The sequence below is a fragment of the Pygocentrus nattereri genome, chromosome 13, assembly GCF_015220715.1.
Source record: "Pygocentrus nattereri isolate fPygNat1 chromosome 13, fPygNat1.pri, whole genome shotgun sequence".
Taxonomy (NCBI): domain Eukaryota; kingdom Metazoa; phylum Chordata; class Actinopteri; order Characiformes; family Serrasalmidae; genus Pygocentrus; species Pygocentrus nattereri.
In genome coordinates, this window is record NC_051223.1 from 34340731 (window position 1) to 34355365 (window position 14635).

At 39.0% G+C, this 14635-nt stretch overlaps 2 protein-coding genes across 3 annotated transcripts in view; both read right to left on the reverse strand.

The window, feature by feature from the left end:
• fdxr (ferredoxin reductase) overlaps positions 1–3515 on the reverse strand; it is a 28872-nt gene extending 25357 nt beyond the window's left edge. The window contains exon 1 of one of the 2 annotated variants that reach the window (XM_037544474.1): positions 2892–3515. In XM_037544474.1, the coding sequence (XP_037400371.1) occupies positions 2892–2964 (73 nt within the window). In that variant the 5' untranslated portion in view covers positions 2965–3515. The remainder of the gene's footprint in view (positions 1–2891) is intronic. The other variant, XM_017701089.2, reaches the window with a different exon arrangement.
• Positions 3516–4317: 802 nt separating this feature from the next.
• Positions 4318–14635, reverse strand: LOC108429374. Its single transcript, XM_017701080.2, has 5 exons — positions 14496–14635; positions 11191–11541; positions 9467–9594; positions 8356–8446; positions 4318–6130 (listed from the first exon to the last, which is right to left on the reverse strand). The coding sequence occupies exons 1-4, from the start codon at positions 14560–14562 to the stop codon at positions 8357–8359; spliced, it is 636 nt and encodes a 211-aa protein (XP_017556569.1). The 5' UTR covers positions 14563–14635; the 3' UTR covers positions 4318–6130; position 8356.

Genomic DNA, 14635 nt, shown 5'->3' on the forward strand with positions numbered 1-14635 from the left:
CCACTTTTAAAGCTGTTCTACAAACATTTTAACAACATTTTAAGTGGAAAACATTTAGGGAACCTGCAAATCTGGATCTGCAGGCCAAGCCCAAAACTGGTATTATTATTAGCTCAGAGTAGGTATTTCATCATCACCACCACACATGAGTAATGTTTACTCTGGGAACACGCTTCATCACACTGCATAGTAATAAGAGGTTTTATGCTTTTGTCTTTTATCACCTACACTACAGCAACACCCTACCGACTTCATTATCTTAAATGACTGTTAACAGCTATTACAGTGAGGTGAAATAAGAATTCAGACACTTTATTATTTTATATATTACAGTACACATAATTACTTCAAATTTACAATACCTTTTCACTTTGTATTTAGAAATATGAACAAAGCATGTGTTCATAAGCAAAAAAGGAGATCAAATGAAACTGACAATGAAAAAAGTATTCAGTCACTATACAAAATAAACCACACGTAGCAAGACTGTAAGGGAGAAGCCAGCAGACTGTTAGAAACAGCTGCATGACGACCTGTAAGGAGCAAGTCCAGCTGCACAGAGAACAACAAGCAAAGACTTGCAATGCAGTCGCCCCATTCAACCCACACAAAAAAACTAAGCACTAAAAATGGCTTGCTAACAAATGAAGCACAGGGCACAGAGACACGTCTCTACCTGTGGGATACACATCAGAACCTCCTTTAGGACAATGTATTCTGGTCAGGCTAAACAAAATTAGACCCCATGAAAAATAAAGAAGCTTGTCATATTTGGGGAAAGAAGGGCTGTGCTTACGATCCCAAGAACAGTGATGTATGGAAGGGGGAGCATGATGATGGGAGTGCTTTTCTGTAAACAGCACTGGGGCACTACACATTATCCAAGGAAATGAATGAATGAATTGACTAATCTACCAATACATAACAGAGGGGAACTTTCTCCTACTGGCCAAGTACACAGTGACCCCAAACATACAGCCTAAATACTTCTCCTGACTTAAATGCCACTGAAAATTGATGGAGGATTTAAAAAATGTGAGTTCAACAGAGGAACAGAGTTTTGGATTGTTGTGTTTCCATCCATCTGTGTAGTAAGACTACAATACCCAAGCTGTATTATTTGAATGTGACAAACAACCACTACAAATTGCTAGCACACAGATATATCCTGTTCTTATGAACACATCCATTACACAGTGCTTCACTCACAGAACAAAACAGCTTAATTATATCAAATATAATTAAGTGTAGCATACCCATGTGTGGAAAACATGAAGAAGTGAAATCTAAAGCAGCTGAACAACCTTATAACAGCACTGGCCTGCACACTGAAAATACAGGGAGATTCACTCGAAAGAGGCCCCAAATATTATGCTGCAAGTCTTGTTAAGATGAAGCAATCCAAACCCAAAAATATGCTACATACCTTGACGCATGTAATAATCGCATTACATGTGATGCTGTAATGCGACACGTGAAGGGTATGGGGGTATGCACCTAGAAGTTGCAAGTGCAGGTTAAACATTGCGACAGCTTTCCGCATCATTGCTCGGAAGCAGGGGCATGCCGGCTTGCTCCAAGCTCCATATACTGAGGAGCACATTGCACATTGTTTTGTGGCTTCGTCCTAGAGAGAGTCATCACAGAATATTCGGGGGCCTCTTTCGAGGAGAATCTCCCAGTAGATTCACGGCCCAGGCAGGAATGCTTTTGGGAGCACTACAAGAATTTTTAGATCTATAAGATTTAAAAGCCAAATTACTGGGATCTGCAAGCAGAATGTAATTAAAAATTATGATCTCATCCTTACGCAACACAAAACAGACACTAAAGACAAGTCGCCATTAGACAGAGAAATTAGGCCAGATTGCCACCTTGACCTCCGAACTCATCCTCCTCCCTCATTTAATACGACATGACAGTCACCAAAGCGCTTTCCATTATGATGACTTGCAAACAGCAAAGCTGCATGACTGCAATCAGATATTCAGCTATCAGTAAAATATCCAGCTATCTATCTGGCTTCCATCTGCATTAATCCAGCAGTTTCAGTAAGAGAGCTACTAATAAACCAAAGTCTGATCTCATTTTTCTGCCACAAAATGTTTGCTGTCTTTCAAATGTTTACTCCCACTCTCTAGATAGGCCATCAGAAAAGGGCTGACTTTCAAATCTCACTCCAGGGACTACGGAGTCAAGAGACGTTTACAACTAATTTATTAATGTTAAATTATTTCATTTTAAGCACAGTGGCCCTAAATGCTGGCTTGCTGGAAATTCCTAGCACAAAGTCTAAGCAGACAAGCAACGTTTTGCGATTACTCTTGAATTCTCTCAAATCTGTCAGGCACCTTCTGCTTTTTAAACGCAAAGCAAGACTTTTCTTTAAATGGTCATTTACTTCTTGCATTTTTATAATCTGTCTTGTTATGCTTGCTCTATATGAATATTTTGAAGCCCACTGAGCTGCAATTTTACGTACAAAAGAAAAAAGTTTGAACATTGAACATTTTGAACATTTGAACTTTTCTTGAGGCCTTGCAAGCTTGAAAAATCTGCACTTCGAACACTTGCAAACCGAGGTCTGAATTTCAATGACTGAAATAAACACAAGCCTCAAAGCTGATTAGTAGAAGAACAAAAAACCTAAAATGATCATCTAGATGTACTGGAGTTTCATAGAAAATGTACAATAGTCTTTTAAGGCCATGAAACCCCCCTCCTCCCCCTCCCCCTCCCCCAGGATAAGCATCTGCACTTTAGACTCTTACAATCCACAAAACTACAGGCTAAAGGCCTTGAATGAACTTCAGTTAAATACACAAGCCAAACGAATATCAAACTACGATATTTACGACCAGCTATCACCTAGACCATAGATTTGAACTTACCCAGTGATGAGAAAACACCATGATGCCTGGATGTCTGCAGCATGCAACGCAAAGCAGTAAAGGACCCCTTCATTTTTCTCAATCCATGGAGACTCGAAATGCTTGGAAAGAAAGCGAGACCGAGTCGCAGCCCTGAATAACGACTAGCTGTTGATAGACAAGCTGCTTAAGCTTTCGCCTGCAGAAGATTAACTACTGTAAACACCGCAGGGCTGCAGATTTGAGAGCTGGTAATTGGCCAGGGATACAAACTCTGCATGACAGTCACGAAAAGACTGGCAGTTTGTTTGCTCAGTCTGTCTCACATACACCCAGACCACATCCAGCGGGCGAGCACAGGGCAAAAGCCCCGGTTCAGTGGCGCGGCGCTCGGATTCAGACTCGGCTCCTCCACCGCTAATGTGAACCTCACTCACTAAAACTGTTCACGAGTGCACTCAGCAAGCTGCTTTCCTCCTGCCGCCTCTCTAAAAACACCCACAGAGGCCGTACCGAGGCTGCAAACGGTTACATTTAAACATTAACCGGTTAAATCTGTGAAGTTTGTGAGCAAATCCCGAACATAAACATTAGACTTTCCACAAGCCGCTGCACTACAGAGCAGCGTCCGCCTTTTAAAGCAGCCCGTAAGGCACGGCGACGCTGACTAAAGGTTCCTAGCTTTATGGCTCCTCTCTCACCTTGACTGAAGGTCTCTGCTTCACACAAGGCCTTTAAGATAAGATATTGTCAACGTCTTATCAGCTGCTGTTGCATTTCTGACACTGACGTTACAAATGTCAGTGTCAGGCGCAGCGCACACACTTCTGCACACAACTGCACACGATGACAGGCCTGTGCAGTTTCATCACTGTTAAGATTGAGTCAGGATCTTTGTTGGGATGTTTGTTTTAAAAGACCACTTTAGCACAGAATCAGACAGATGGTCGACTCTTTGTGTGGAGAAGAACTGCAGTCAGAATGCAGTGAGGCTACTGTAAAGCACATGGGCGGAAAGAGCGAAGCCTGGGGCTGGTTTTTAAAACGTGGCAGAAATGTCCAAGTACTTTTGGGAGCCACTGTATATACAGAGCAGTTAAAGAGAATTGCTAAGAATTTTGAACCACAACAAATGCTGGATATTTTCAAGATGTCACGCACTTCATTTAGTGAACCGTTTAAAACCCGCTGAGATCTTGTGGGGCTACATGAGAAAATGTAGGGGGGGGGGTTTCACTATGAATTATGTACTATGAATTATGGTCCTGTGGACAGCAGCGAAGAATGTGCGGGAAACTGGACCTTCTAGCGGGACAATGATCCAAAGCAAACCTCAAAAACCTCAAAACCTCAAAAACGGCTCACAGACCACAGAATTAAGGTTTTGCCTCCCGTTGTTACAACCTTCACAATGGGGTGGCTTGTAACGGACAACATAGTCACAAAGTCATATTTATTAAAGAATTTATTCAGCTACATTCATCAAGTATAAGTGGTTATAGGTGATGTGACAACAAGAAGACATACAGAAGATAAATGGGTGTAAAACACAATACATATATATAGCATGATTGTGTCCACAATGAGAAAGGGATAAAATAATGGATAGTATAACTACAGCAGAAACCAAAGAATAATATGTCAAGTTTAATGATTCGAAGCTCTGTATTTAACCATCTGTATTCCACTGTGTTGTATTTCACTACACTGTGTTTAACTCTGTTCCCTTTTCTCTGGGTATCAACGTGGACTTTTGTTTCTAGCAGTATCTGAGCTCAAGACTTTCTCTCTAACCTACCAGTACCTAGCAAAGATACTCTCTAGATAGACAAAGCACTTCTTGTAAGTCTCTCTGGATAAGAGCGTCTGCTAAATGCTGTAAATGTAAATCTGTATTCAAAGTCATGGTACTCCATAAACTAAATCCAACATGAAGTAAATATACTCAACATTTACGGCATTTGGCTGACGCTCTTATCCAGAGCAACTTACAATTTGATCATTTTACACAGGCAGGCCAAGGCAGTGTTAGGAGTCTTGCCCAAGGACTCTTATTGATATAGTGTAGGGTGTTTGACCAGGTGGGTATTGAACCCCAGTCTACAGTGTAGAAGGCAGAGGTGTTAACCACTACACTAACCAACATGCAGCAATTAACAGCCAATGAATAAACTGACAACACAAAGTGCAACAACAGATCAGTATTACTCAGTACTGACACATACGATTGTAAAAAAAAAAAAATCAAGAAAAAAATCTGGTACGTCATATAAACAGTTGGCAGCACATCATGAAAGAATCAGTGTTGAGTCAACATGTGTACCCCTGCAGACTGTCCTCAGTTTGAAACCATGTGAAGAAGATGTGAGAAGAACTCTAGTGCAGTTAATCAATTACATGATCTGACCTGTTCTTTCTGTTGTTGAGAGATTTACATCTTACAAAACTTTGTCAATTAAACTTCAAACAAAGTTCTGATTCTGATTAGTTTAATTTACAATTTCAGTGAGGGTTGGTCACGGACTAGTTTGATAGTTCAATCTAATGACATTACTTAATGTGATACAACTTACACAAATCCAGCAGACACATTCACATACATATAGATCAATATATAAACCAACAACAATGCCAAAAAAAGTTGAGACAGTTTGTGAAATGCAAATAAAAGAGTAGGCATTGATTTGTAAATCTGAAATGTTGAAAAAAAAACATCTCAAACAGGCGATGCAATCATTTAACAGCTGCATCCAGGAAAGGCCTAGCCCTTTATGAGCCAGGATGAATCAAGGTTTATCACAAAGCTTATTGAATAATATAGTAATTTAACATTTCTCAGCAAGTGATTAAAAAAGTGGCATTTCATTCTTTGTGGTGCATAGTATCATCAAGGGAATCTAGAAAAATCTCTGTGTTTAAAGGACACTGCTGAAAAAACACAGCTGAGCGTCAATGACCTTTAACCTGTCAAATGGCACTGCATAAAACAGCATGCTTCTGTGATGGATGGTCACCTCATGAGCTTTAAAAACCCTTGTCAGTAAACACTGTTCATCACTGTGTCCACAAATGCAAGTTAAGACTGTACTATGCACAGCAGAAGACACGTCAACAACATCCATAAACGCTGCCGACTTCTCTGGGCTTAAGCTCATCTGAAGTGGACTGATGCACAGCGGAACTGTGGACCGAGTGAACTGTGATCTGCTGCAGTGTGAGGGTATAACAGGGCATGGGTAACTACCCATATATGAAGGCACCTGTAATTCAAAGAAACACATTTTGTAGTGACATCTCAAAGTCACAATAAAATGTTGTATCTCCTGCTGGATAAGGGGAATTTCCAGAGTTTTCAAGCCTTAAAAGACCAATATGGAAGATTATCTCAAAGCTGTATAAAGGATCTATAGATTTAGACACTGACTCTACATTATATATTAAAGAAAAATAGGAAAATGAGTGTGGCAACCATATTGCCAAGGAGGACTGGGAGAGTATTTGCGCACTACAATGGAAATCCACTTATTCTGCAACTTGGAGGAAATTCTGTTGGAGAAACATCTGTTTTTTTAACCCCAAGGCAGAAGAGCCACTACACAGGCAAGTCTATTTGTTGGAGGCATTGTGTTTCGCAAAAGGCTAATCACTACCATGTCTTTTGGGAATGCCCTGTTATTGAAAAATACTGGAGAGATATAAACATTTTGGAAATCCCCCTTGACTTCAGATTTGATGTTTTATATTTGGGTAACACCCCCATGGATAGAACGATTGTGCAGGTGTCCACAGACATGGACAATTCACTTTGTAATGACAGTGATATTTACAAACAAACTAAATTAGTATGAGTTTCATGCTGTTCTGAGTAACATGTAGATTAAAGAATGTTGTGCTCTAATTTCTTCCAGGCTGATGAAAGAGCTATGCAGTCAGTTTTGACTTTGCACTTCTTTAATGCAATATGTTGCATCTTTGGGTGTGCCAGGCTTATAAAAGGTGTCCAAGTGTGCCTTTGTTGCAGGGTCTACTGGGCAAGAGTGTGCTAAGAGCCCACTGTGTGATAGGTTGAGTACCATTGTTACTCATCTTGAAAGTGCTTTTCAAAAGCATTTTCAATTAAAAACTCTAAAATGATTGAGTGTTGTTGAGTACAAATGTATATGAAGAATGATATCATGAATGATCTTTAATTGCTTGAGCAAGTTTACAACAAATACAGTTCTAAGTTTAATTTCACTGTCTTTAAGGCTTGAGGCCCACTGAAGCTAGTCAAAGACAGGCATCCATGACTTTCACCAATTTGGGCAAAACAGTTCAGCTGGCTGTTGGTTCATATGCCCAAAAGGGAACGATAAGAAAATAGAGGAGAACATGCAAGTATAGTTAGAGGTGACATCTACCAAAGATCTAGCCATTTGAAAAATATGGGGAAAAACTCAAAAGCAACACAGAGCATCACTGAAAATGGTTTGCCAGACAGAAAGTATACTTTCAGAAGAGGATGAGAAAGTGCCGCTCAGTATGGTGGACAGTGGATATTACTCTGATCAAACATATTCTCAGTTTAAGACAGATCAATTGATCGGTCATGCCTATTAATGGGTAACATATCGCAAGTTAATGAATTACAAATACAAGAAAGAAGAGATATTAATGAATGTTTTGGTCATTTTTTAAACTCTGAAGATCCGTAAACATCCCTAAATTGTAACTTAATAATGTAACATTCATTAAGATGAAGTCTGAGATAAAAAAGAAAACAAATTTAGAGAAAAACAGCCTCTTATTCTACAAACTCCAATGAGAACAAAGGTCCTAAACCACTAAGCTTATCCATTTAGTTTTTCCCTGATGAGGGTAGCTTCCTTATCTAATCTAATCTTTTTTACGTTAAGTTCACTTTCAAATTTTATCACGACACATAACAGGTCATTTTGCAGGTGAAATTATATATTAACATTAATCTTAACATTTATATTATCACTGTTGGAATGGAACCTTATATCTCCAACATGGTAATTTTACAAGAGTGAAGAATATAATAATAATAATAATAACAATAACAATCATAATAATAATAATGTAAGTTAATGTAAAAATATTACACTCTGTATGATTCTGGACTATTTCTATTGGTTCATCATAAAAATTCCATACAGTGTAAAATAAAAAAATCACATTTAAAACTGTAGATCTTTCTTTCGTCTATGTCATTTTTCTTTCTGTATCTTGAGTTGTCAACTTCAATGTTTACTAGCTTATTTAGTGTGGAAATGGATACTGTCGCCTCACCAAGATAAAAGAACAGGATGTAATTGTCAGCAGAATGGAAAAAAAAACAACGGCACAGATGAAAAAAAGCAGGATGTTTTGTCACCTTTTTAATGGGTGAAGGTTTGAGGTAGCCTAGAAAACACAAGCTAGTGCAAGATAAACACACACGCACACACACACACAGACAAAAGCCCACATAAGGCAAACTAACATCAATGCTGAGGCTGTTGTCTTCTGTGATGCAAGCACTGGGGCTGGTGGTACCTGTGAGGGACCTTATGAGGGGAATAGTGCTGAGAAGACTGTAGAAACACACAAGAGTAAAAACGCAGATCACAAGATTATTTATAACATTTGGATGTTATGACTTTTAAAGTGTTGCAGATGTGTTTTTTTCAAAAACTTTTTATATGGCTCTAATAAAAAAAACAGAGCAAAAATCTTCCACAGACTAAACAAAAACATTGCATAATCTATAATCTCTGTCATCAAAGCAAAAAACCTCTCAAAAGAAAAGTATTCCTGCGAAGTTCCAACAAGCCGTGTCTTGCTCAAGACCACAAATTCTCATAGCTGATGACTGCTGGATCAAAAATGTGGATCATAGGATGAGAGGGCTCAGAAACTGTGACTAACAACATTTAAAATAAGAAATAAAATAATGATTATGCTTAAAAGAACTTGACTAGCTGTTTGTTCTATAAAATCCCAATTTATCTAAACAAAATAGCATCAATTTATTATCCTACCCACTCTGTTGTATGCATATTGAGATAACATAACTTATAGGGCTGTTAGGTCGACTTGTATCACAATAAATGTAATAAACCAAACTTTACTTCACCTCTGCTTCTTTGAGATTTATGTCTACAAATGATATTTACTCATACGCATGTATTTCTAAGTGATTTTATGAGTAAAAATAAGTCAACACATCCTCTACAGACAACCCAATTGGCAAAAATATGAAACATACCTTTGTACAGGCCACATTGTATGAATTTCTTCCCCAATGTGTTGAATTTAGCAAATAAACAGTAACTGTATATTAAACTGTGCAGCACTCTATTCACTGTAGAGGATGTATTAACTTAAAGAAAATCAACAAAACATGTCATTTCAAAATGGTAACTTTACAGGAGAAGGGAAAAACATGCTGTTTCGTTTGGTGACATGTTTCCTCCGTTTTCCTTCACAGTGCAAAATCAGGGTATAGGCCTACATTTTGGTGTCCTACATTTGAGAGGTCAACCCTAGCCCTAACCCTAGAAGTTGTAACTTGGTCTTGGTTGTGAAGATGATAAAATCTCATGTAGTCTTACCTGCCAGAACTTCCATATGATCAGACCTGTGCAAATAATGAACATTGTGACAATTGTGAGCACGCTGATGATGAAGAGAAGGTGATGAACCATGCGCTGTTTATTGCATTCCTCTTCTGGGTCTCCATCTGAGGTACAGAACAAGAAGTCGACTCATTCACACACACTAGCCTCTCACATACGCTCTTCTGAGAGCTTAACTGTAACCACAGTAGAAAAGCTAACAGGGCAAAGCAGCAGCTGCTAGTATAAGAGCGCCTTCTTTCTTCTGTATATTTTTCTTATGATAAATGATGAGAAAGGAACAATCAGGACAAGCTGCTTTAGAAACTAATACAGGAAGAGCTGCGGTGAAAATTATTGCTGAGTGACTCACATTACTTCCAGTGTATGACCTATTTGATGCTTTTTTGAGCAAGTACTTTTGCTTGGATTTGCAGTACTTGTTAGATTTCTGACGTGTCCCACGTATATGTGAGTGATCTGAGACATTGTGTTATGAATCAATTCATTGCACATTGAAGTACAACAATGAAATTATTGACATTGATATTATGCCTTGCCCGTTTATTCAACACTTCCCCATTTTCATAGGTCAGGACACTCTGATTAAACATACACAGATGTATGAGGCTGAAGTTGGCTTCCTATTTGAATGGTCTGTTCCCTGAATGTTGACGGAAACATTTATTTGGATGCCATTTCTGTTTTGATAGTTCATTTAATTACCCATCTGATGGGTAGCTTCTCCAAGAGCGTAGGTAGCTAAGCTTTTAAGTGATACTTTTTTTTTTTTTTGATCCCACAACCGGGGAAATTCCACCTCTGCATTTAACCCATCCGTGAAGTGAAACACCACATACACACTAGTGAACACACACACTAGGGGGCAGTGAGCACACTTGCCCAGAGCGGTGGGCAGCCCTATCCACGGCGCCCGGGGAGCAGTTGGGGGTTAGGTGTCTTGCTCAAGGACACCTCAGTCATGGACTGTCAGCCCTGGGGATCGAACCGGCAACCTTCCGGTCACAGGGCCAGCTCCCTAACCTCCAGCCCACGACTTTACTTAGACGCTTGGAGTAAGAAGCAACTTCCATAAATCTACATGAAGCTGTTGGGATTAGCTGAACTAGCAATTTAGCCAGTTACACTGTAGAAACATTAATCAACTGTGATCATTTGTCAAGCTATCTGATTCTCCCTGGTAACATACAAACTTTCGTCACATCCCTAGAACGTGTAGCTACTCAAAAAAATGGAGTAAGCTTTGTGTAGGAAGGTTTCGGTCATCTCTGACAGATCTCATTGTCACCAGCCCTGGTGCTGTCTTGGTTAAAATTAAGTGGAGTCGGGGAATCGAGAGCAGAGTCAAGAGTCGGCGTCGTGCCTCACTATGGCTGACTCTTCAGACTCTAGTCTGAAACTGTGCCCTCTTCACCACATAGGGCGCTATTTAGGGGTTCTGTTTTTTTGTACTGAAGTCTGAAAACCTAGTGCAGAGCATTCAGGGCACCCAAACAATCCTACAGTGCACCACAATAAGTAGTATACAACCAATATACCCTAGTGGAAAGTAGATACCCTACATTGTTAGTGCTGTGATTTCTATTTTTTATTCACAGCTTTCTATGTCCTGCTAATTATTAATAAGTACTTCTAACTAATAATTCATTCCATATTTCCATTTGATTTTGTGTGTTTATAGTGAAGCTGTGAAACTGTACCTCTCACGATGATGACTGTCTCTTTGTCTTGCCTGTAGCTGAATTTTATACCTTCACCCTCAGAAAACGCCCATTGGCAGTAATAGCCATCTGTGTCCTCAATTTGCAGCTCAGACAGTCTCAGGGTGAAGTCACAGCACTCGCCGGTGACTGACAGGCGATGTTCAAAACCAGAAGTGATGGTCTTAGTATTGTCAGATATACTTAGATAGAGCAGCTCTCGTGGCTTAGAGTAGCGCTGTTTCAGATACAGCCCAAGAGGTTTGAGTGTGGTGGAGCAGCGCAGCTCGGCCGTGGAGTTGAGCTTGGACAGGACGATGGCTGCTGGGGTCTGGAGGAGTGCAGGCAATTCTAGAGAGAGGGAGAAGCGAGGGAGGAAAGAGAGGGAGAAGTAGAGAGAGCGAGCAAACAGAGAAAAATGGGCAGAGGAAACAAGACCTTAGATTGCTACAACTAAGCATGTTTTGACTACTGGTTATTAATAACTTATTATTCCTTGTATATAAAAAACAATCTTCAAAATAAGAACTTTAAAGGAAAAAACGTTGCTAACTTTTAGTGCTTGTTAATGCAAATAAATTTTACTCCAAGTCAGTTTGGAGCACTTCATGGCCCATTTCTCATGTTTACTCAACGTAAAGTGCAGCAGCTGCCAGTGGTGGACAGTAACTAAGTCATTGTAATTTGTTGCTGTACTTAAGTAGTTTTTTAGTGTACATGTACTTTACTGAAGTATTTCATTTTGGGCGACTTTTCACAGCTCTCGCGCATTTTTACTTTCACTCCACTACATTATGTCAAATCTGTCGTTCCTTTTGGTTTCTGTGTGTATAAAGACATAACATGTCAACACAAACGAAGCACAAAGCAAGAACACCAATCAGGACACAGCGTGCACTTTGTTTCGAGCTTGTTTGACATAAGCATAAGTTTGTTGTAAGCATGCAAGCATATGGTTCAACATCAATGCAGCAGCGTAAAATTTTGGGAGCGTCTATATGTACACATATGCAATTGTGACTGTTTACCAAGAGTGACAATAGAGCATTTTCACCCAAAATGAGTGAATGAAGACTAGAGTCTTGTTACAAAAACAGTAATAGAACATTAGACTCATACTTAATGGTTTAGTACTTTTACTTTCAATATTTAAGTACATTTAAAGGCAAATACTTTAGTACTTTTACTCAAATGGAGGTCTAAAGGGAGGAACTTCTACTTTTACTGGAGTAATATTTTACCTTGGGTAACTTTACTTTTACTCAAATACATGATTTGTGTACTTTGTCCACCACTGGCTGCTGTATATGTAAAAATAAAGCTAAAAATGACTTTTTGTGTGGTTGATCGTTTCAGTTTTACAGCATGTGTGTTTAGACTAGGTTTTAATGAGTAAGAATTTTTTCAGACTGAGACCGACTCTGACACTGATGCTGCTTTCAAGAAATAATAGTTGTTTAACCTTTGCTTTCATTCTTTGCTGCATACCTTCAGAGTCAGTAACCAAGCAGAATTCTGAAGACTCAGGAAATATTTGAATATTTTTCAAATATCTTTCAGGTTGAAGAAAGGAGGCACCGTACTCCGCATTTATCTGACTAAACAAAAACAGCTGTGGGTGGTGAAGGAAATGGGCACAGAAAACCCTCAGATCATCTGCCTTGAAATCACTGACTGTTCAGAGAAAACTGCTCAGAACCCCTCATCAGCACCGAAAACAAAAAGAACAGAAGACAAGTTGATTAAAAGAGCAGAAATGAGTCAGAAGAGTCTCGATTTCATGTTTTATGGACAGACAATGCTGTGATAAACCTACTTTGAAAAACCATTCAGAAATATGACACCTTCAGGGGCCTTTTCGGCACTTTTGGGAACATAAGTGACTCACTACATCCACTAAAATGGCTTGTTAATTTTGATTGTGATTAAGTCAATGACACAGACATTCTAAAGTAAACACAAGAAACTAATAATTAGAGAATAAGAGAATAAGATATGATACAACAAAATTCTCTTAAGATACAAATAACTAAACAGCCAATATAAAGACAATGAATTACGTGTGGCGTGTGCATCATGCCTGCTTTGCTGAACGTTTATTTATTTGGTAAACTTTTTCTGGAGTGGTCCTTTGTAGATGATTAATAAACCCTTAATAGATATCAGTGAAGTAGACGTAGTGCAGCATCTGAATACACTGAAGTAAATATCTTGTAGATGTTCTGTTGATACGGTACTTACATTAAGTAGATGTATTTGATGTTAATATTGCTGCTGTCAGAACAAAACCTTGTATCTCCATTCTTGTCGTTTTCCAGTTTTTTACATAATTTAAAAATGTATTTTGTCCTTTATATTATGTCAAATTTTCATGATGAATGGGCCAAAAGAAACGTCCCAAAATGGCTTAGAAATACATTTGGTTCCACTGACTCATATTAGAAGTGAAGAACCATTTTGGAGATATGAGGTTTTCATCTGTTTTAATCCTAATCCTAACCTTAACCTCAACCCTAACCCTAACCCTCATAAATGTTTAACATGTTACTGAGAGTCAGTTGAGTGTTTCTTCTAACAAGGACCTCTCAAACCGAAGTGCCACTAAGTAACTGCTTATAATAACAGCCTGCATCTGTTAAATATCAGAAGGGATCAGATAAGAACCCAGTCACAGGTTCATTTCGGCAAACAACAAATCCAATTATCACCAAAATCTCACCTTTTCTTTAATACAATGTGCTGTGTATAGAGCTGTATTGCTGCATAGAGCTAAAACTTGTTTGACTTCAGGGTCTTTACTTCCTTAGCACTGACAACAGCAAGTCTCCTTTAAACCTGTTGCAGTTCTATTGTTTTTGTCATCTGCCACCGCATGACTTTCTATATGCATTACCATATTGCCCTTCCCCATTGGCCAAAGTCTGCCAGTGAGCAACATTCCTGGGGCACTTTGTACTGTACACTTTAGCACTGTCCACTAATGCAGCTGTGCATGATCAAACACAAAATCATGCAGTGCAGGGGTAATGTAGGACTAGAACTATCTAACTACTGTTTTCAACACAAAGAAGATTACACCATTAACAAAGACAACATAATTTTCAGATGCCACATGAAAAATATTGTCTTTATGTAGCGATGGTGTATTTTTTTCTTTGCTCTTTGTCTCTGCAGCAGCATTAAAATAGCACTCTTGAGAGGAAATGAGATTGTCAGCCCATAGCTATGCATAAAGTGCTCAAGAGTTGAAGTCATGTTTGCTCTAATGGTCAGTGCATAAAGATGCATATTTGCATGTGGCTCACCTGCTTTGGCCGAAAGTGAAGGAGTGCAGCAAACGGCCAAGGAGAGCCAGAAAAGAGTCAGAAGCATCCTGCTGGAGCTGCGCTGAAGCTGTACACAACAATACTCTGTGGCTTCCTTATCTAGTTGGCGTCATATATAT

What these genes read in the sequence shown, in the direction of transcription:
- LOC108429374 (XM_017701080.2), bottom strand. Translation starts at nt 14,562, where the DNA reads ATGCTTCTGACTCTTTTCTGGCTCTCCTTGGCCGTTTGCTGCACTCCT. An exon ending in GACAGTCATCATCGTGAGAG is followed by an intron (nt 9,595 to 11,190) that starts GTACAGTTTCAC and finishes TCTGTACCTCAG; the next exon opens with ATGGAGACCCAGAAGAGGAA. An exon ending in TCATATGGAAGTTCTGGCAG is followed by an intron (nt 8,447 to 9,466) that starts GTAAGACTACAT and finishes GTGTTTCTACAG; the next exon opens with TCTTCTCAGCACTATTCCCC.